The sequence below is a fragment of the Copadichromis virginalis genome, linkage group LG15, assembly GCF_057382275.1.
Source record: "Copadichromis virginalis isolate Kocher_CV1m ecotype Utaka linkage group LG15, C_Virginalis_male_GT1.1, whole genome shotgun sequence".
NCBI classification, from domain to species: domain Eukaryota; kingdom Metazoa; phylum Chordata; class Actinopteri; order Cichliformes; family Cichlidae; genus Copadichromis; species Copadichromis virginalis.
Window position 1 is genome coordinate 11,415,721 of NC_140632.1, and position 20,044 is coordinate 11,435,764.

The 20,044-nt window shown below is 39.7% G+C and overlaps 1 protein-coding gene across 3 annotated transcripts in view; it reads right to left on the minus strand.

Annotated features, from left to right (window-relative positions):
• Positions 1–1,078: 1,078 nt before the first annotated feature.
• stxbp5a (syntaxin binding protein 5a (tomosyn)) overlaps positions 1,079–20,044 on the minus strand; it is a 108,798-nt gene continuing 89,832 nt past the window's right edge. Inside the window, exons 15-28 of one of the 3 annotated variants that reach the window (XM_085431895.1) lie at positions 18,142–18,182; positions 17,648–17,868; positions 15,325–15,497; positions 14,924–15,049; positions 14,399–14,550; positions 13,260–13,322; positions 11,232–11,285; positions 8,906–8,956; positions 7,553–7,834; positions 6,396–6,765; positions 4,583–4,748; positions 2,489–2,600; positions 2,171–2,391; positions 1,079–1,644 (exon numbers count right to left, since the gene is read on the minus strand). In XM_085431895.1, the coding sequence (XP_085288021.1) occupies positions 1,603–1,644; positions 2,171–2,391; positions 2,489–2,600; positions 4,583–4,748; positions 6,396–6,765; positions 7,553–7,834; positions 8,906–8,956; positions 11,232–11,285; positions 13,260–13,322; positions 14,399–14,550; positions 14,924–15,049; positions 15,325–15,497; positions 17,648–17,868; positions 18,142–18,182 (2,074 nt within the window). In that variant the 3' untranslated portion in view covers positions 1,079–1,602. The remainder of the gene's footprint in view (positions 1,645–2,170; positions 2,392–2,488; positions 2,601–4,582; positions 4,749–6,395; positions 6,766–7,552; positions 7,835–8,905; positions 8,957–11,231; positions 11,286–13,259; positions 13,323–14,398; positions 14,551–14,923; positions 15,050–15,324; positions 15,498–17,647; positions 17,869–18,141; positions 18,183–20,044) is intronic. The other 2 variants (XM_085431896.1, XM_085431897.1) reach the window with 2 other exon arrangements.

Consider the following 20,044-nt stretch of genomic DNA (forward strand, 5'->3'; position numbering starts at 1 on the left):
AATAAAGGTTAAAAGCCCGGCAGACAGATACATCACATTTGAGTTCGACTGCAAACATGGAAAATAGAAACAGAATAATAATGAAGATAACACCAAACACAGCTGTCTCCTCCACCTCAGTAAGTAAATATTAAAAGGAATCACACGTACAGACAAGTGTGAGCAAAACACAGAAAAAATTTTAAAAAAAATACACGAAAAAAGTTTCAAATATGTCCCTTTGAAAGATTACTCAGCCATTTTCTTGTTTTTATCCCACCTGTATGATTACTGTTAGGATTTATGCTTGCAATGTATGTAATCCAATACTGATACTTGGCTATTTGTGTATTTAACGCTGATTTCATCAAACCACCGAGCTCGTGACATCGGAGACAGAGCGAGCAAGTGGGAGGCAGCTCACATTGCATCTGCTAAGTGATTAAATTACATTTTCAGTAAAGGAATAAATGTGTGTGGCTCATACATTCTCTCTTTTAGAATAATAAAAAAAAAAAAGCTGATGTCACCATGTTACTGAGTCCCAAATATGCCTTTTATATCCTTGCCCTCCTTATAGATTCCAGCCCTTTTCATAAGGAGAAATTAATTTCAGTTGTTAGACAAAAGTCACAAAATGTATTTTCTTTTTCAACAAATTAAATATCATCCACTTTCACAACAATAGAAAAATAAGAGTTTTTCCAATAATATTACTACTAACAATAATGATCATAATACAGACGGAGCAAATAACCCAACAAATAACAAATAGAGGAATGGCGAGAAAAGAAATTCACGCACGCACATACGTTCTCACGCACGCACCCACACACACGGTAACGATTTGAAAGTTTGTCAAATACAGAGGTGAGTCTAGAGATTGAGCAAGATGATGAAATATCCAGTGTACTTCCGAATGAGTTATCCCTGCGACCCTCTGCATAGAGGAGACATCGCTATCGCAGCACTTCTTATACCTCTCCAACGGTGCCTCCTTCGGCCCTCGCGCCCCGCTTCCATCTCCCCGATGAGTTATCCCTTTGTTTTGTACTTGTCACTTGGAAGTGGATACAGCATTGCACATTTATTAGATCTATGTATATATAATGATGTATTTACTTTTTTTTTTTGTACATTTTAATAACTTTTTGAAGTCTTTGCTTCTTCATTACACATTTGTCTTTTTTTTTTTTTTTTTAGCCAGTTTGAATATTGGCCACGAGGGTACAGAGTAGAGACAACAGTAAAGAACATTTTGGCAAATGAGAGTGAAGAATCTTCAGGTGCATGGGCCAGTCAGCTACCTCAGAGGAGAGGCTGAACAGAGATAAACAATGAGACAAGAACATAAAAAGAAGACACCATTTATTAAGTTATTCCCTCTGAGGTCGTCTTCCTCTCCTGTCTACCCCTCAGTTCCACCCCAAGACTGAGGTAAGTACAGTGTTTCATCGTTGTGCTAGGGAAGAAAATCCCCAAGTGTCTCAGTGAAGGAGGCTTGGAGGGACGGATGAAGGGACAGACAGATGGGTAGGGGTCACGGTGAGTCCAGATGAGCCAGATGAGGGAGGTCAATCAGACAATGGTGTCCACAGAGCTCTACTCCACCCCTTCCACCAATCAGAACTGGTACCACTTTTTGTCTTTGCACTTCAGCATCATCTGGAAACAAAGAACACGTAGTCATGGGAACATGGTCCAAATGATCGGGCAGTACCACAAAACCATCACGTCTCTCTCTAAAACCACTTCCATTTGCTGTTGATAAAGTTAATTTTATGTAAGAATGTATATGAATTTGCTTTGATTTTGAATTTTGTTTACTTGGTCAGTCAAACACTGTAAAGAACAGGGGCCCTCACATAATTTTAGAAACCGTTTCCATTCTGAAAGAAATCTACAATTTGAGTAAGTTTCTTAGTTACAGTACAGTGAAAGTTTCATGGTTACATACTGCCCTCTACTGGTTAAATAGTGTCAGGTATTACATGTAATATTTCACAGTAACTGCTTTGCTGTGTAAAATATTTTATGGAGGGTCAAGACTGGTCACAAGCATTTAATTTCATTGTTTATTGTTTGTTAGTAGCACTAATGTACAGTGAGCATTCATGATGTCACATCGTCGCTCTGTTAATTGTGGGTATGAATTTTCAAGCTCGACGTCCTTCTTGACACTTTTGCTCACCTCGTGGGCGTGTTTGGAAAAAGAGTCTGCACTGGCCATCATGGCGGCCGTCCTCTCCTCCAGTTCACCCAGTTTCTGGCCTCTTTCATCTAGTGCTATCCGGGCACGTGCCAGATCACCAACCACACCAGAGGCAGCTCCCTTCATCCCCTCAATGCCACCTGGGCCAGGGATGTGCTGGGCCAGACTTCGCGATGCCCTTCCAGCTGTTACTTCACCAACTGATCGAAGGAAGAAAAGACAGATAAGCATGAAGTGATGGTACATATAGGACAGAAATATACTGTATGTATATCATCAGATACATATTCGGCATACATAGTTCCTCTCTGTCCAGCGACTGTGCACCGCCACCAAACAGGCCTTTGAAGAACCCTCTGTTGGGGGCCTCCGGTGTCTCCACTGGTGTGAAAAGTTCACCCAGCATCTCCTGAAATATTAACACATTTTATAAATACATATATAAAATGTATAAATATAGATAAAGATATATATATACTAGACATATAGAATAGAATTCAACTTTATTGTCATTGCACATGCACAGGTACAGGGCAACGAAATGCAGTTTGCATCCATCCAGAAGTGCTTTAGTGATATAGATATATTACAATATATATTAGCAATAGTATAGATATGTAAGTATATTACAGAAATGGGTCTATTATGGTATGTTATAATGTACACGGTATGAAGTATGTTGTGAATATTCTATAACTATAAGTATGTACAGGCTGTAGTGAGTACAAGCTATGTACAGGCTATGAACAGGATATAAATATGAAAAACTATACAGAATATGAAATAAATAACTTTACAGAAATCTGAGATATACAGCTATACAGAAATGTGAACTATGCAAGTTGTAAACAGTTGTAGAATTAAAGATTATCGAATGTACAGAATGATTATTTACACAGAGCTATACAGTAGTGCAGTTAAGATAAGTGAGGGTGTAGATAGTTTCTACAGAGGCTATATAAAGTGCTAGTGGTTGTGAGTGGTGGTTCAGTCCATGTTATTATTGTGTGTTTGAGGGTACAGTTGTCCATTGTGGGTGTGTGTATGTTCAGTCCATGAGTTAATGTGGGTCAGATGTCAGGAGGCAGAGTTCAGGAGTCTGACAGCTGTGGGGAAGAAGCTGTTCCGGTACCTGGTGGTCTTAGTCCGGAGGCTCCTGTAGCGCCTCCCAGAGGGAGGGCTATCCCCCAATAATACAAGTCCCTAGCTTGTGAGACACACTGCAGTAAAATCTGGACACGGTTATAAATAGAATAGTTCTCACCATGGATGACTCAGTTCCCCATAGTTATTTCAGGCCAAGCAACTTATGTGAGACAAGTTTCAAACTACTTAGGCTACTTTGGATTAACTCCATTCCTTGCATTCATTTATTGATGTTTTGTGTTCATTAGCTATGACACAGGCAGTAAGTGAGTGTATGACAATATAAAGGTTTCTCCTGGTCCAGGCTTAGGCGTCAGAGCTTTGTGTGCCCGCTGGATATTCAGAGCAGGGTCTGGTGGGAGAAAGAGCTCAGCTCTCAACAAGTGTTCCACAAACTGCAGCACAGAGTTTCCTTCAGAACCTTCTATTAGGCCTATTGATCCATTGATAATATACATTACTGGACAATATACATTTTTCTAGGGCAGCCAGTTTTGTTACAGTGACTGAATTAATGCATCTTTTGTGGCCATGTTCCAACTTTCCATCTCTTCCAAGTGTTTTGCAGCTTCTTTGAGTCTTGTCTTATAGCTAGCTACCTCACCTATTGTTTCTGTCAGTTTTATATTAATGTCTGGAATTCTACCTTCATTTCTTGTTTAATGTCTTTGTTCAGTGGGACAAAATCAGTTCTGAACTTTGCCTTAAGTGAGTGAATTTCTTTAATGATGTCCTGGAAGCCTGAGTGGAGGTGGCTAGCCCCTTCTCCTTCCACATGCTCACCTTGCATGCTGTTTTCCGGCTGTCTCCTCTAGCCGGCTCCCCTGTCTTCTTGACCTTCTCCCACCGTTCATGACATTTATTCCACAGTTTAATGATTAAAAATACTTCAGCACTTTTATTTGTGAGTTTTTACCAGGAGCTGCAAACTTATGCTGCCATCCTCTCAGCATCCCCCTTGTGAATTTTGATTAGATAGAGGGAGTTTGGCGGGAGTTTTTCAAAATCTCATTCTGGCATGACAATAGGAATATAGGGTTATGGTATTTCAAAATTCTTCCTGTCTGTTACCCATAGAGACAAGGTTAATTTTAATACGTGAATATTTCTTATAGGTATAAACAAACCAAAACAAAATAGCCTAGGTACTTAGTTGGCTAATGTGTGTCTCCAAGCCATGCAGAGATTTTAAACTGTTTTGCAATAGTAACACGTAGTAGTGCTGTATATAGAAGGCTAATTCACCTGTAGGTTTTCACAAGTGTCCTGACTGTAAGTGATCCTCTGGATCTCAGTGGGGGAGCAGAGGTACATGGCCTGACCCAGGTTAGTAAAGCAGAAAGTCCTGGCTATCCGCATGTCTGTCAAAGGTAGGTAGTTCACATCCATGAGCGGTCTCAATCCTGGCACACTGTATGGGAGGCACAGAAACAATATCAATAAAGTTTCTGACCTACTCTGAACTCTAATTATTTAAACTCAACGTCCATTTTGTTAGGTATACTATTTTGTTAAGGCAAATAACTCATCAGCCAAGATGTGCAGCAAATCCATAGACAGTCAGACCTGCTGAAATACAATCTGAGCATCAGAATGGGAAAAAAGGTGTCAGATTGTCTGGTCTGAATATTTCAGAAACTGCTGATCTAGTGAGATTTTGCCGGACAGACGAAACTAGACAATAACCCAAGATCAGCAGTCGTCTGAGTTGACAGGAAGGAAAGAGTAACTTGCAAAAATTAAAAAAAAAACAAACTCTGGTTATAAACAAGTTATGCAGAGAAAGATCTCTGAATGTACAACACGCTGAACTTGAAGCAGATGGGTTACAGTAGCAGAAGACCACACTGGATGTCAATCCTGTCAGCTGAGAACAAGAAACCAAGGCTATATTTTGTAGCCCAAAACTGAACAATAAAAGACTGGAAATTGTTGCCTGGTCTGACGAGTCATGATTTCTGCTGCGACATTCGGATGGTAGGATCAGGTGTTGGCATAAACAACATGAATGCACGGATCCATCGTGCTTTATATCAATGTTTCAGACTGATGGTGGGGGCGTAATAGTGTGGGGATAATTTTTGGCACACTTTTGACCCCTAAGTACCAACTGAGCATTACTGAAATGCTACAGCCTGCCTGACCATTGCTGCTGACCATGTTCATCTCTTTATGAACACAGTGTAACCATCTTCTGTTGTTTCCTTCCAGCAGAATTACACACCCTGTCACAAAGCTCAAGTCATCAGACTAGTTTCTTGAACATGACAATGAGCGGTGTAATGAGAGATTCACGTCATAAATGTGTAGCCGACAAATCTGGTCAAACTGTGTGATGCCAATTCCAATATGGACCAAAACCAAAAGCTCTTAAGATGGAATGTTTCCAGCATCTTGCTGAATCTAGGACATGAATAATTAAGGAAGTTCTAAAGGCAAACACTTTTCCAAACCAGTAAAAGCAAAGTGTACCTAATAAAATGTCCAGCATTGCCTGGTGTTTGGCACTTTATCCTTGCTTTTAACATAGTCCAGAAAGAGCCTGTATTATGACACAAAGTCTGAATTCTAAAAATGAAGTCCAAAGTGTGAAAAAAAGTGAGAATGTTGAGATTAAAGTTCGAATTCTGAAAATTCAGTCTGGAAAAAATTTTTATTTCTAAAATCAAAGTCCAGATTCTAAGTAAAAAATCTGAACTTAAGATCTGAACTAATTAAAGTCTGTATACTATAAAAAAAACACCTCTGGATTTCGATGAACAGGTGCAAATTATGACCAAATTAAATTATGACCCCAATTTTTGTATGTACCTGTCCTCTTTCTTACCATATGGCAGCTTTCGCTGTACACAGTTTACAGATTTTGTGTGGAAAGTCTTTGCAACAAGCACAAATATGAGCAAAATTATTTGCTCTCCTGCTTCTTTTGTTAAGTCAATTCCAGTTCATGTATATAAATATATAGACATGCCATGCATGATAGAGGGGAGAGCAAACATTCTTAATTCTAACTGCATGTATTGGTTGAAACATTGCCTGACTTTAGATGTAGCCTTACCTGAGGGTCATGATGTGGCCGTTGGCACAGAAACAAGCCACGCACATGCCTTGGTTCATCTGCACCACATCTGCCCGTAAGATGAAGGAGGTCTCTGTGATACTGTGTTTATAGATGCAGGACTGGGAAGGAAGGGCAATGACTTTGGCCTGTTTCTCTGAACACACTACAGCATACTGGCTCTCATTGAGGTCCTGGGAGGTGGAAGGGGACACTGAGACGGGCCGGCGCTTACGGACTTTTTCTCTTTCTTCGCCGTCTGCTGTAACGTTGGGTTCATACCAAGGCTCATATGCAGATGGCAGCTGAGAACCCGTGGAGTCTATAAAGGCCATCCGCAAGATGCTTCCCTTCAGCCGTACCAACATACCTGGTGAACAGGAGGAAAAAAAAAATCTATTGGAACATTATATTTCCAGAGGACTGCTGCATTTTGGAACTGCTTAGTGTGTTCTGGTGAAAAATGACTCCAAAGTTCAGTGATGGACGCCGAGATAATGCCATTCAAAATAAGTATCAGGCTAGACACTGGCTGCCTCAGATTTTTAAATACAAAAACTAAAGTTTTGACTGAATATATCGATAGGAAATTACAAGTTATCAAGGCCTTCATATCCTTTATATCTTTAAGACACTCCTGCAGTTTAGTAGAGGACAAGTAGAGGACAAAAGAAGAAGAAGAGGCAGGCCTAAAAACTTACACACAGAAGTAGAACAATATATGAAATTCGTTTCTTTGAGAAACAGGAAAAATCTAAAATATACACATGATAAACAGTATAATCCAATGATCTGCATATGATCACACCGTATATTTAAAACAACTATTTTAAGAACTTTTGGAATTAGTCATAAGGTCAGTAATTAGTAAATAAATGACTAAAGTGCCTACTTTAAAGTAATGGTTTGATTAAAGCCACCTTAAAAGCCTCTGGTATGTAGCCTATTAGCAGAGATAAATTGGTCATACTGTATTTATGTGTACCAGTTTTGGTCCATTTTCACTTAAACATTTAAAAATCATTGTGTACTGTTTTTCCTTAAAATTTACAGAGTGGGTTGCCAAGTTTGGTCTTTATTGCCGTTAAAAAAAACAAAAAAAACCTCTCACACTCTAATTTCCCTCCCTCCCTCCCATCTGAGATTGCTTTACCCACCGGCAGGTGAAAGGATAACTGGCTGCAGTTGCCGTTGCTCTCCAGCAGGTGGCAATGTGAGAGCCAGAACCAGGACAGTTCCCAGGGAGGTGCCCACATACAGGCAGGGTGTCAAAATGCTGTCCCCCTTCCGAGCGAAAGTCTCACAGAAGTGGAATGAGCTGATGGCCTCTCGTGCTTCCTTATCGATGCTGGTGACACTGGACGAGCGTGAGCGGCTGAAAGAGTTGTCCCGGTGGTCTAATGGGTTGGCACCCCGCGGCGGGCATACAGACAGGAGGACAGTAAGGAGAAAAAACAGAGAGGTAAAGCACCTGCAAAAAAGTATTATTGCAAGACAGACAATGGAGAAGTTGGCACAAAATATGCTAAAAAAAATAAATAAATAATGAAAAAAATAGAAACATAACAATCACTAGCTTCTTACTGCCTTAAAAGAAAGAGTTTGGAAGTTAAATGCAAATGGATTTACACTTTTCAAAGCAAACTCAAGGCATACCAGTAATAGCATTTTTATTTGTTTATAAATGATTGATTTTAGTACTGATAATGTAGATACTGGAAATTGAGAGAAAGAAAGTCGACTCGCACTTTTAACAGCTAGTGGCAAAATAAAAGTAAATAGTTAGTGGTCTTGTCTTTCTAGGAAAAACAGATCTCATAAGTTGAATTGCCTTTTTTAACAGAGCAGCATCATTTAAGACCTATTTGTTGATGATTTAACATCACTGCAGTTCCCTTACATTATACAAGAGCCATCAATTTAACACAATTTTATTACTATAAAATAAACCAGCTGTTTGGCACATTACGAAAGTTAAATGTGCATAACACTGAGATCATTAAACAAGCATACAGGTGAATATCTTATTTTAAACCCATGAAACCTAACAATATTCCATGTTTGGGAAGAAGGTTGTACAGAAAAAAAGTTGTATTGATATTATTTTATTTTTTTTGAAGGACCAATCAGACAGAGAAAAGAAAGCCATGAAAAACACACAAGAGAAAAGAAAAGCTGCAAAAGTTACACAAAGCTTTAGAGTGAGATGGGGTGTAAAAAGTTTAGCTTAGCACCACTGACCTCTGCTTTAACCCCCACCATGGTCAAAAGAAGTGTGAGCAAGGGTTCATTTCCAACAATTTGATTGAGTTCAATCATTTTAATTCAGTTCAGATCAGTGCTACTTTTGATGCATGCAAACTAAAGAGAACAGTTGCACAGCTTGCCAATTTTGAGACTAATAACCAGAAAAAAAACTGGACTAATGTAAAGTGATGGAGTCCAGTCAGAGCGAGAAAAGTATATTGCATTTCATACAAATTGTTTGGAGACACGAAGTCAAGGCTTACCCAAGTCTGGCTTTAGCTCAGTAGGCAAGCTTAATTTCCGTGACATCTTTGCTGGAAAAAAGAGAACATCCCTCTTTACAAACACATGTCTAAGCTAACACACGATGCCATGCAAAGCTAGTTAATCTAGCATTGGAGTAGGACTGTGCACACACCTGAAATACACCAAAATGACAGAAGACTGTTGAACAAGTGCCAAGGGATTGTTTTATAGAATAGGAGAGCCAAAATGCTTTAGACAGGAGGAGACACTGCATAAGGATTAAGAGACGACCCTCTGTATCACAGAGGCATGCTGTTACAGACTAAACAAAAGAGGTGACGTCTGTTTGCACAATGCCCTGAAAGACAGGACAGGTAAGACACACGTCAAAACTGCACGGCCATTCAGGACCTTCATGCCAAAGGAGCATGCAGCAAGAAGAAGGAAGTAACAAGAAACAAAAAATGAACCAGAGATGGAAGAAAACATAGTGAAAAGGATGGTTAAACCTGCTGCTGGTTATATACTTTCAGTACTAGTTTGTAAAGCATTCCATCTTTCAGAAGAGTGAATATAAATAGCAGTGAATGAAAGTCCTAAATATTATTTTCTCTGTCTGTAGGAAAAAGAAGAAGGACGATAAAATGAGACATTCAGGTAATAGAGTTATGACTGTCTTGCAATTTAAACTGCCAGAAACAATACATAAAGAAATCCATACAAGTTCCTTTAAAAAAAACTGCAACATTCGTAATACCTTCAAGTATTTGAGTTGAATTTGATTATTTTGGCTTTTTATCATTAGCGTTTTATTTTTTAAGCTAAGTGGAGAACATAAAATCTTGCTGTTGCCCGTCTACGGTACTTATGAAGGTGTAGACCAACTTTTAGAGCCCAAAACGTGCATATGCTATCCATACATGCATGATTTATCCAGATGATTTGATTTCTGTTCTCTAGTATGCTGGAAATTGGGGGAATTTTATTGACTTTATCAAGATTTTTTTAAGCTAAACTAAAATACTGAACTCACATATGTGGGTTTTGGGGATATTGTAAAAATATTGCACTGTGAATAATCAGGTGTTAAAAGGACTCAGGAGGACAACATCAGTTTCCGGACCAGGCTAAGCAAAGACAAATAATCCAGCACAAACAAAGCAGCCACAACATTAAAACTATTTACGAGACGTTGTTAACAACAATTATCTTGTACTCTGAAAAGCTGGCTCTCAACAGTCACGTGAACGTTACTTTGGCATGGTTCACCCACCTTCACATTGCTAGAGACCAAGTATATCGGACATGACGACAGCAATCCCCAAACTTTGCCTCCTGATGTTCACGTGGACGTTACTTTGGCATGTTTCACCCACCCTACACTTTGCTGGAAATCAAGCGTATTGGACATGGCAACAGCGATCCTGAAAGGCAGAGGCCTCCCCAGAAGTGCAGAAAGTGATCAGCAATAGCTCAAGCAGCATGTCAATGAGCCCAAGATGTTGAACTCCCAATACCCATGGGATGTGCCTGAGTAAGCCTGATCAACAGAGGGCTCCACTGTCAAAATGTGAGACACTAAAGAGTCAGGACTGCTATGTCATCACAATGACCAAAAGAAATTTGTGCAGGTGGTTTTAATGCTGTCGCTGATTGGTGTGGATATTGTACTTACTCACTGTCACTTGTATGAGATACCGAATCCTTCCTTTGCTAATCCTCTTTTTTGACTTGCTCACTTAGTTTAAATGTACTTTTACAAAGTTTTATCAACACACACTGAAGTTGGACAAAGACAAAATCAGACAGACGAATTGCTCTCTGTTCAATGGTATCATCAAACTTCGTACAATTAGTTGGGACAAGTATCAGATGCAGGCACATTTACAATATGACACTCGTGCTACATACATGTAGCATGCAATATGTACAGTATATTTGACAAGTAAGGTGTCTCAAGAAAACTGCAGTCCCACCGTCCTTCCAGGTAAGCTTTTGCTTCACAAGCTCTGAATCCTTAGAATATAGTTTTCGTATATTACTCTTCTGTGCTCAAATATCAAATATGAGCATCTTGTCATTTCAAATGAAGAATACTCATTTATGTTAAAATACAAAGTGGCTTCAAAGATAGTTGAATAGAAGCTAACCCAGGAGTATAGAGGAACGTCAGCTCTCTGTTCCCTACTTTAGTTCTTCCCACTGTGGTGAGTATGGACAAAGGAAGACAGAGACACTTTCTCCACAAAAAGAAAAAAAGGGAAACAAAACAGGGGCACCAAATCTAGACCACGTTTTTTCCTGCCTAAACAGCCTCTGATAGACATTTTTGCCCAATCTTACCTCCTCTACCACCTCCATTGTAGAATTGGTGTAGATTGCTGTTTGACATCAAGACTTTTGAGGGTGTTGGGGAGGAGGGAGGAGTAAAATAGAGTAAATGCGCAGTTAGAAAAACACCCATTTTTACCCCATTACCCCAGTGCGTGTGTGTATTAGCACAAAAACTGAGTAAATATTTATTTGGTCAACTATTTCTTTGTTGTAACAATGCTTCTTGGCAAAAAATCTTGGAGAGGCAGTTTTTTTTACCCTTAAGTGATGCCACATTTGTAAGGAAAATGCATTTGGAAATCCCCCATTATATGGATGTTGGCACTCAATTTGGAGATTGTACTAAGGCTCACTCAAAATGGTTTTATGGAACACCAGCTTAAAGTTGCCCTGTGGCTCTATCCAGATCAGTCAAATGTGGCACAACCCATACTCTGCTGCTCAACCCACAAATGCATTTTCCTTACAAATGTGGCACCAATTAAGGGGAAATAAACAGGCTTTCCAAGATTTACTGCCAAGCATAGTTAAAACAAAGAAATAATCAACCAAACACAGATGTGCTTACTTGTTCTGAGCAGAAATTGGCTTGTAATGTCAATGGCACCTTTCTTTTTGAAGGAACACTGATTCTGTCTTCTGATGTAAATTATTCTCGTACAATGTAAAGAACTGGGAAATAAATCAAGCCAGGCCATCCACATTTACACTGTATTTAAGTCTAAAACAAGCCATCCTACAAACGTTACATTATTCCTCTGCAGAATTCATACCACAAATACTCAAAGAGAGACAGAGAGAGGAAATAAACAAAAATCTAAAACAAACTGGCTCACACTTAAAACCTAGATTACAAAGAGAGTTTTGTAGGAAAGCACTCTTTTTCTCTCCCTGTCCCATGAGTATAGCAAAGCAGACAGATGTATCACATCACAGTCTGGTGGCACCAGACACAGAGACTGGGACAGCCATCATACCTGGAAACAGCAGCAAGCAGACTCTGTGATTTGTTTTCTGTCTGACCTTTTTAAAGAGCTCCTTATTTTCATCGTGGTAATGCCAAGTTACCTATAATGAGATAAACCTAGGCTGTTCTCTCTTCAAGCGCCTTCAGATGAAATACTAATGACGCAGATTAAGATGGAAGCAAGTAAAAGAGCAACGGGGAATCTTGTTCCTGCATATCACAAAGCAGTAGATCATCAAAAGGCTGAATATTTAAAATCAGAGGTGGGATAGTGCAGCATAAAGTGGATTGTGTTTTTGTTCTAGTACATTCTATTGAGTTTGCTGTCTAAATGTCATATACACACAAAAACTGCTTAATATGGCAATACATTTAGACGAATCTGCTTCAATACACTGCATCCGGACACAGGGAGATGTTGAAAGACGCACCCTTATCGAAATCCAAGTTAAAAATAATCAAGAATCTTGGCATGCAATATATTTGTGAGTATCAAAAAGCATGGAATTTCAGTGCTACGGAATATGTGAAGCCCCTTTTCCTACTAATATTCATGTAAATGAATAGGTTTCTCTACCAGAATGCAGAGTTTGGTTTTCCCATAATTTCGAGCAGCCTCAGTGAATTACCATCAGTCCCCGGATGCATTTACAGCCTATGTAACCCAGTTTTTCAGAATACAGAGTGAGATTATAAATGACGTATTCCCCTTTTTTCAACTCTGCAAAGTGGTAAAAAAAAAAGAAAAAAGCATGGACATATGGCAAAACTATTATAAATCCATAAATGTGCAATATTTAACTGAAACAGTGCATTTTTAAAGAAAGAGGTTGAATGAAGCCAGACACGTGAATGACTCAAAAAAGAAGAAACTTCTAGAGTTCAAGTTTGATGAGCAACAACTTCATTACAACATTAATAACCGTAAAGGCTATTTTGAAACATTAATCTTCCTCCCAGCACACGTAAGTGGTTTTCTAGGTATATTTCTGACTGCTTTACTGTTTGGTTGTTATTTCTGCTATATTCGCCACTCCTCTCTTTCAATGACAAGCTGAAAGATATGTTACCTGAAGTAGGCGACTTGCAGCGGTCCTCCGATGTAGCCGAGCCTTCATTGATGTCACAAAGACCTGTATGAGAGATGACATAATCAAAACAAAAATCAGGTGGATTTTCAAAAAAAAAAAATATTGGCTGTTCGCTCTGCGTATGCATAAAAAATATGTTTCTTTAACTTTATATTTTAGTGTCGCCTTGGCTAGGATCTATGTGCAGTCTCATCCGCCATCTGTCAGAGACTATCAAGGTCTCTAGTTTTCTTTATCCAGTTTTAAATGCTACTTCCTCCCTTTCCCGCATGCATGTTTGAGTATAAGTGTGTTTATTTGTGTGTGACATTGTTCTGTGAGGCAGAAAGCCAAGCAGACAGAAGTCCCTATTGGCAGAGCAACACAGCTGGATGCCTGATTACTGCTCACACTTGCCAACCACTGACAAGTGCCAGCCCACTGCTCACCAGTTAGTGATACCAGATGCTCTGCGAGTATTTAATGTGAGCCTTTTTGTGAACATTCGGATGTTTACACATACAGTACTTTGAGTCTTTACTTGCATGTGTGGTTGCTTTGCATACAGCATAAAAATCTCTCAACCCACGTGGACACACTTTGCTAAATTCATTAATCAAACTTTTGCTCAAGTATGGACAGGAAACTGTCGTGACGTTGCGGCAGTATCAAAACATGCACTGCTGTTTTCTGACACGTGGTGGCAGTGTGTCCTTACTGGAAAGGATACCGTTCGCTGTCCGTGGTAGACAATAGTAAAAAGGAAGGGATGCGTGGAAAAGGGATGGGCTGCGAGAGAGTGGGTATGTGAATGAGAGGCAAAGAGAAAGAGAGAGGCGGATAAACAAAGAGAGAAAGTCAATCGAAGCACAAAGAGAGAGCGAGTATTTGGTCGTCATCGCTCAATCATGCGTCAGCATTGTAGACTAAGCAAGAAAGAGAGCATCATTGTGCATTCAAAGCGTGTCGTCACTTTATTCATTCTCATATTTGCATCAGTTTACAGTTTAGAACGGGAACTAAAGAACTGTGGGGTGAGCTGTTCTGGCAAAAAAAAAAAAAAAAAAAAAAGCTGTCATGCTCAGAAAAATGAATAAAATGTTTTTCTTTCTGGCTTCAATCTTCTCTCTTTTTATTACCTCCAGAAGGCTGTCGCGTCTTTCTTGGCGACCGGGGCTGTCTCTGGTAGGGGTCATTAGAGCCATAAAGCTCGACCGTCCCCAAGTTGAGGACTACTGTCTTCTGGATGTAGTCCACCACTGCCAGACCGTTACTGTTGCCAAATACCACTCTGGGGATTGGCAACAAAGTAAAGAAGAAGTGGGAAGAAAAGGAGGGGTGAAAGTTTTTAAAACAAGAATAACGGAAAGTTACAGTTAGGAGATTTGATTTTGTTTTGGAATACGTAAACATTGTAGTTGAAGCCCAAAATCAGGTGGAATCTCTTAAATTCCCGTAGCTGCTGAACTGTGTCGACAGGACTTGAGCAGTAACTTCTTGAACAGCACCGGTATCTGTGACGATTTTGCCTGCAATTTGATTTGCGCTAACTTTGCTAATGTTGCTTTTTACCTTCAGATTAAGCGTCTTAACATAAATAGCATAAATCCCAGCAAAGTCCCAGAAAATGCTTCTAGTTTCAGTTAAGGCTTGCGTGTACTTACAGGCCGTAGGAGGAATTGACGGCCAGACTTGTGATCTGCTGAGGAGGCTCTCCACTCACCCACACTAACTGGACCACCAAATCTACCTGGTAACCTGGAGACTGCTTCAATGGAGTACTGCGCACTCTGTGGATGAAAGGAGGCCATAGACAAAAAAAAAGGTTTCATAAAAAGAATGACGAGGGGCGCAGCTGCGGTTGTGAAGCTGTTGTGTATTGAGTGGCTGCAGGGGAATGTTGGGGAGGCTGTGGCTGAGAATGCTTCGAGTGTGCTTGAGGCAAAAGGCAAGACTCTTGTGTGCATGAGTATGTGTGCAAGTGCTCCTGCAGCTTATGAGCGTTTATGCGAGTGCTTCTCTCTCCCTCTCCTTAAAGTTATATATGTGTGTATGTGTTTCATACTTGAGGCAGGGTATGTTGCCTCCATCAGAGTTGTTGCTGCTGGTGGAAGGGTGTGAAGGTGGGCCACTTGTCTGAGGAGAGGCACCGGGCGTCGGGAGCGCCGATGTCTGTTCACCCCCGCCATCTGGAGACTCTATGTCATTCAGCTCGTACTGCATTCGCACCTCTAGCAACTGGATGAGAGGACATACACACAGGTGCACATATTAACATGCACATTATAAACGAGGAACATCATGGAACTTCCTCTTCTACATTATTGTAAACAATAATTCCTCAGGACATGATGACTGTGTCGCTAAATGGCTTTCGTATGCGATCGCAGAGTCACTTTGATGATAAGGAGGTGTTTGATGTTTGTGTGGGAAGATTGAGAGTCTTAGAGGTCCTCCAATACTGCGATGTTTCATTCCTTCTGAGTCCTCCTTCAGGCTACCCCTTTGCAACCCGCGCCTTCGCAGAGACACGCGTGTACGATTCACACACACCGATACACACGCAAACCCATCAGCTCCTCTCTTTTGCATTCTGTCAGTCTCATTAGCCCCACTGACATGTGGGAGTGAAGAGTGATCAGTGCCCTTGTTCAGAGACTACCTTCATTTCTGCAAGGTTATTTAGAGGTGTTTGACCTTGTTCTAACACGGGCTGTTTCGCCTAATTACTGCTCGCCATTGCTGCATGTAGCGTTCTGATCCACATTACAGCATGTGGCGTTTAGGACTAAGGGCTCTAACATTTCTCTTCTGCGTGCATCAATGCTTACTGTCATTTACCCACAGAAAACTGCAAAGCTTTCAAACATGAACGTAGCTGATTTTTAATCTCTTCCAACAGCTACTAAGAGGCTCCTAAGCAAGGCACTTGAAGTCTATAAATTCATAATTGCTTCTCGCTGTTTGTTTGAAAGAACAAAACATTTGGGCATTTAGGACAAACAGTGCTGAACACAAAAAGGGCATCAGCTAAACGCGCCACAGTGCCACCCACATGCTTTGATTGACAAGTGAACACTGCGAAGTCTGCTGCAACAACACCTCAGCAATGACTGTTCACAAGAAATATGTTGCCAGGACTAGAAAGATAATCTCATGCTAGACACTATTTTATTGCTTTACTACCACAACCAACAGCAAAGCATATATGCACAGTTTCACGCTAATACAGAAGCTGTGAGCATACGCGGAGATAATAACGGCATTTCTCTTTATTTCATTAAGCACCCGCTCGCATCACACCACCATTAGCATTTACATCGCTATCAAAGCAGGTCATAATGATGGTCTAGCTTTGCTTGTTCACTGCCCTGTCTGTTGGCATGGTAACCATACTGCCTTTGACTAGGCAGATCTTTGAGTTCATGTGGTTGTGCATATGCCTCAACATCTGATGCTTAATTTATAATACCGCAGTTGTGTCCGTTTGCTTACGGAGAGGGGTTTTGGAGCGACGAAAACCAACCACTGCCAGACGAATGTGGATGACACTGTGCATCGGTCAAATGCAGATTGGTTGACGAGTGGGCTGATGTCATGCCAGAAAGTGATTGCCTTCATTTGCAGTGTTGTAAATGACTTTTGGCCGATAATTTGTCAGACATATTATGAACGATGAAATCATTTTGAGCCAGAAAGAACATTTCTGTCAAGCTGTAAAGACACACTTATATATCCTTTATTTATCCAGGTAAGAATAATCCTAGATATTAAAAATGTCCTTTTTAACCAAAATCTGGAGAAAAAGGCAACAGAAACTACAACAAATATGTCATGAAAGTTCTATAAAGATACACTAAGTGGTCAAAAAGGACAAGATAGATTATAATGTAAAAAACTGAGTAGGTACAATAACGCAGAGTTATAAAAATAATCGCAAAACAGGTAATTTCTTAATTTTATCTCCAGTGCTTTGTAAATCCTGTTGACTACGGCCTATTTACCAATTTTAAGAAATAATATGAAACATAAAAAACATCTACAATCACTTTTTTGCAGATAATCTTGTTTTTTGACATAAGAACAGGGAAGGGAGTGTGAAAAGTACAAACAGTGGCTGCAGTGGACACTTCATTGTTTTTAACACTGTTTCACTTCAGCTCTTTGTATCTCATAACTTAGTTCTCCTCCGAGGCAAACCGATGGACCAAAAACAAAACAAATAGTAGCCCACAGCTCTACAACATATTTCTGACAATGCACCCAGTGAACAACAGGCATTTATTGCAGGCAGGCATTAGGAAGCCACGTATTACAAAAGATGATTAAGAAAAACATGAAATTCCTGGAAGTTGAGGCTAAAGGTAAAACTGAAGACTGATACCCACCTGAACCACCTCAGTAGTTACTTCCAGCTTACTGAAGCGGTAGATGATAACATTGGCTGACACACCGGCCACACACAGCATCCGGCTCTCAGGGCACCAGGCCATGATCTGAATGGCAAAGGGGTCTTCATCTGACACCTCAGTGCTGCCCTTGTCCTCCTTAGACCTGTTCCTGTCAAATATCTTGGCTGTTTTGAGTTTATAGAGCACCTGGAGCATTACTAGAAAGAAAGGAGGAAAGAAATAACATCAGGAGGAGCAGCTATATTGAAGCCTATGCTAAAGGAGACGCTCTTACAGGCTTAAATGAATGAGTAAAAAACAAAGTGTCATTTAAATTTTCAAAGTCATTCTGTTTTCTTTCTTTCTTGACTTCCCTCCTTTTTCTTCCAAGTTAAATTGAAACTCAAAGTGTCCTTTGACTTTTTCTGTTTAAAAGCTAATAAAATAGTCAATAAAATAAACTATATTTGTAATTTATGAGCTTAACCTACTTGCAGAGGCATCCCAGAACTTCACAGTTCCATCAGCGTGCCTGGAAATGCACGGGAGTGACACGAGACACAAATGAAGGACCATGTCAGTTATAACTTTTGACTTTTTATGTGAGCAAACAACACCAGCCAATTTGTAACATTTGCAGGGAAAGAAAACAATATCAGCCCTGGTAACAAAAATGTGTCAGAATTTGCCATAGTAAAGCTTTTACAATCAAATCTCATGAGAAGTGAGAAAATCAAAATACACTTAGAGGGTAAAATGACTGAAAGGGAAGTTATTTATCCCTTAAAAAATCCTTTACATCAGCCACACGTCTCTTCTTTGAAACCAACAAGCTGATTCCCAAAGAGCTATTACCCGAAAACTTGGTGTGCGGTGTGTTCTTGAAAAATCTGAGGAAACTGGACAAGTGGAGTGAAGTGGAGTGCAAATGAAGAAGTGACAAGCCTATGTCATGGTTTGATCCACCATGCAATACAGTACCATCTCCAAAGCATCAATAGATTGATGTGAAGGTCAAAGTGATAATGATGCTATATAGAGCTATTTAAAACATGTTTGTTGCTGCCATTATTTTGTATTGATAACATATAGGTATTCTTTGGGACTCTGACATCTTCTTAAAGATCAAATAAGTCAAAACTTTTATAAAATGTCTTCTACTGTTAAAAGGATGCTGACATTTCTTCTTCTTCTGTTTGTATAGTGAACATTTAGATAATGATACTGGTATCTGGGTATTCTTTCAAGTTGTTCCCAAAACGCATTATATTTTTAAAGAAGGTATTGTCAACATAAAGAGAATGAGCTATTTCTAGTTAGTTAGAAATATACTGTAATAAGCTCTCATTACTAAAGTAGTAACATTTAGAATCCCCATATGTCATTTCATATATGCCTATATGCTGTCAATACAAACAAAAAAAATAGTTCTATATTGCATTTTTATCACTCTGACCTTCAGACCAATCTTTTGACCTTCAAGGAGAGGCAAAACGTAGCATAATTTAAATCTTCATACAGCAGTTTCTATTTGTTAATAATACACACTACACTTGTTCACATGACCCCACTCTACACCCCTACAAAGCTATTCAAAACTTCTCAAGCTATCATATTTAGAGACAGAACGATATGCATGCATGTAAACACTACCAAAAACATTTTGGCAGAGGTAATTAGAGACAACTCAAGCCTTCTGCGCAGCGCTGTCATTTGTGATTTTTTTTCATAACTATAACAGTAAGAAATAAATATATAGCCAGAAGTATTCGAGCATCTGAACAGCTCCAAAGCAATATCAACATAATTCAGATCACAAGACGTCCTAATGATATAACGAGGAGATATAGTCTAGACATACACGGGTTCCCAACTCACTAACAAACATTAGAAGAAGAAAACCTTCAATAATCCATTAATATCCAAGCACTTCTAGACAAACATAAAGGCGTAACATCAATATGTGTTATAAAAGAATGCTTTCGTATTGATAATTGACAGATTTTCCATTTGGTGTCACAAAAAAATGCATGTCATTTGGCTGTGTTTCTTCTTTGTTTTGTTGGCAATTCAGCTAAGTGGAGAGGGAGAGAAATACTGTGCAGGCTGTGGCACTCTTCGAAGGAAAAAAACCTGGGCAGAATAATAATGTGGCACATGGGGGAGAAGAGACAAGGAGGAAGGAGAGGAGCAAGGGCCTCCTACTGCCTAACCCATACCTCAATGTCACTCCTTTCCTGCATGTGTTCTGTAAAAAACACCCACCCCCCACCCCTGGCCCCCTTTGTTGACAGCTTTGAGAGGGATAATAAGCATCAAATGGGAGCAAAGTGCACATGATGGGAATATATAAAAACTTGGTGACCTGACAGTGCAGGAGAGGGGAAAGCAATT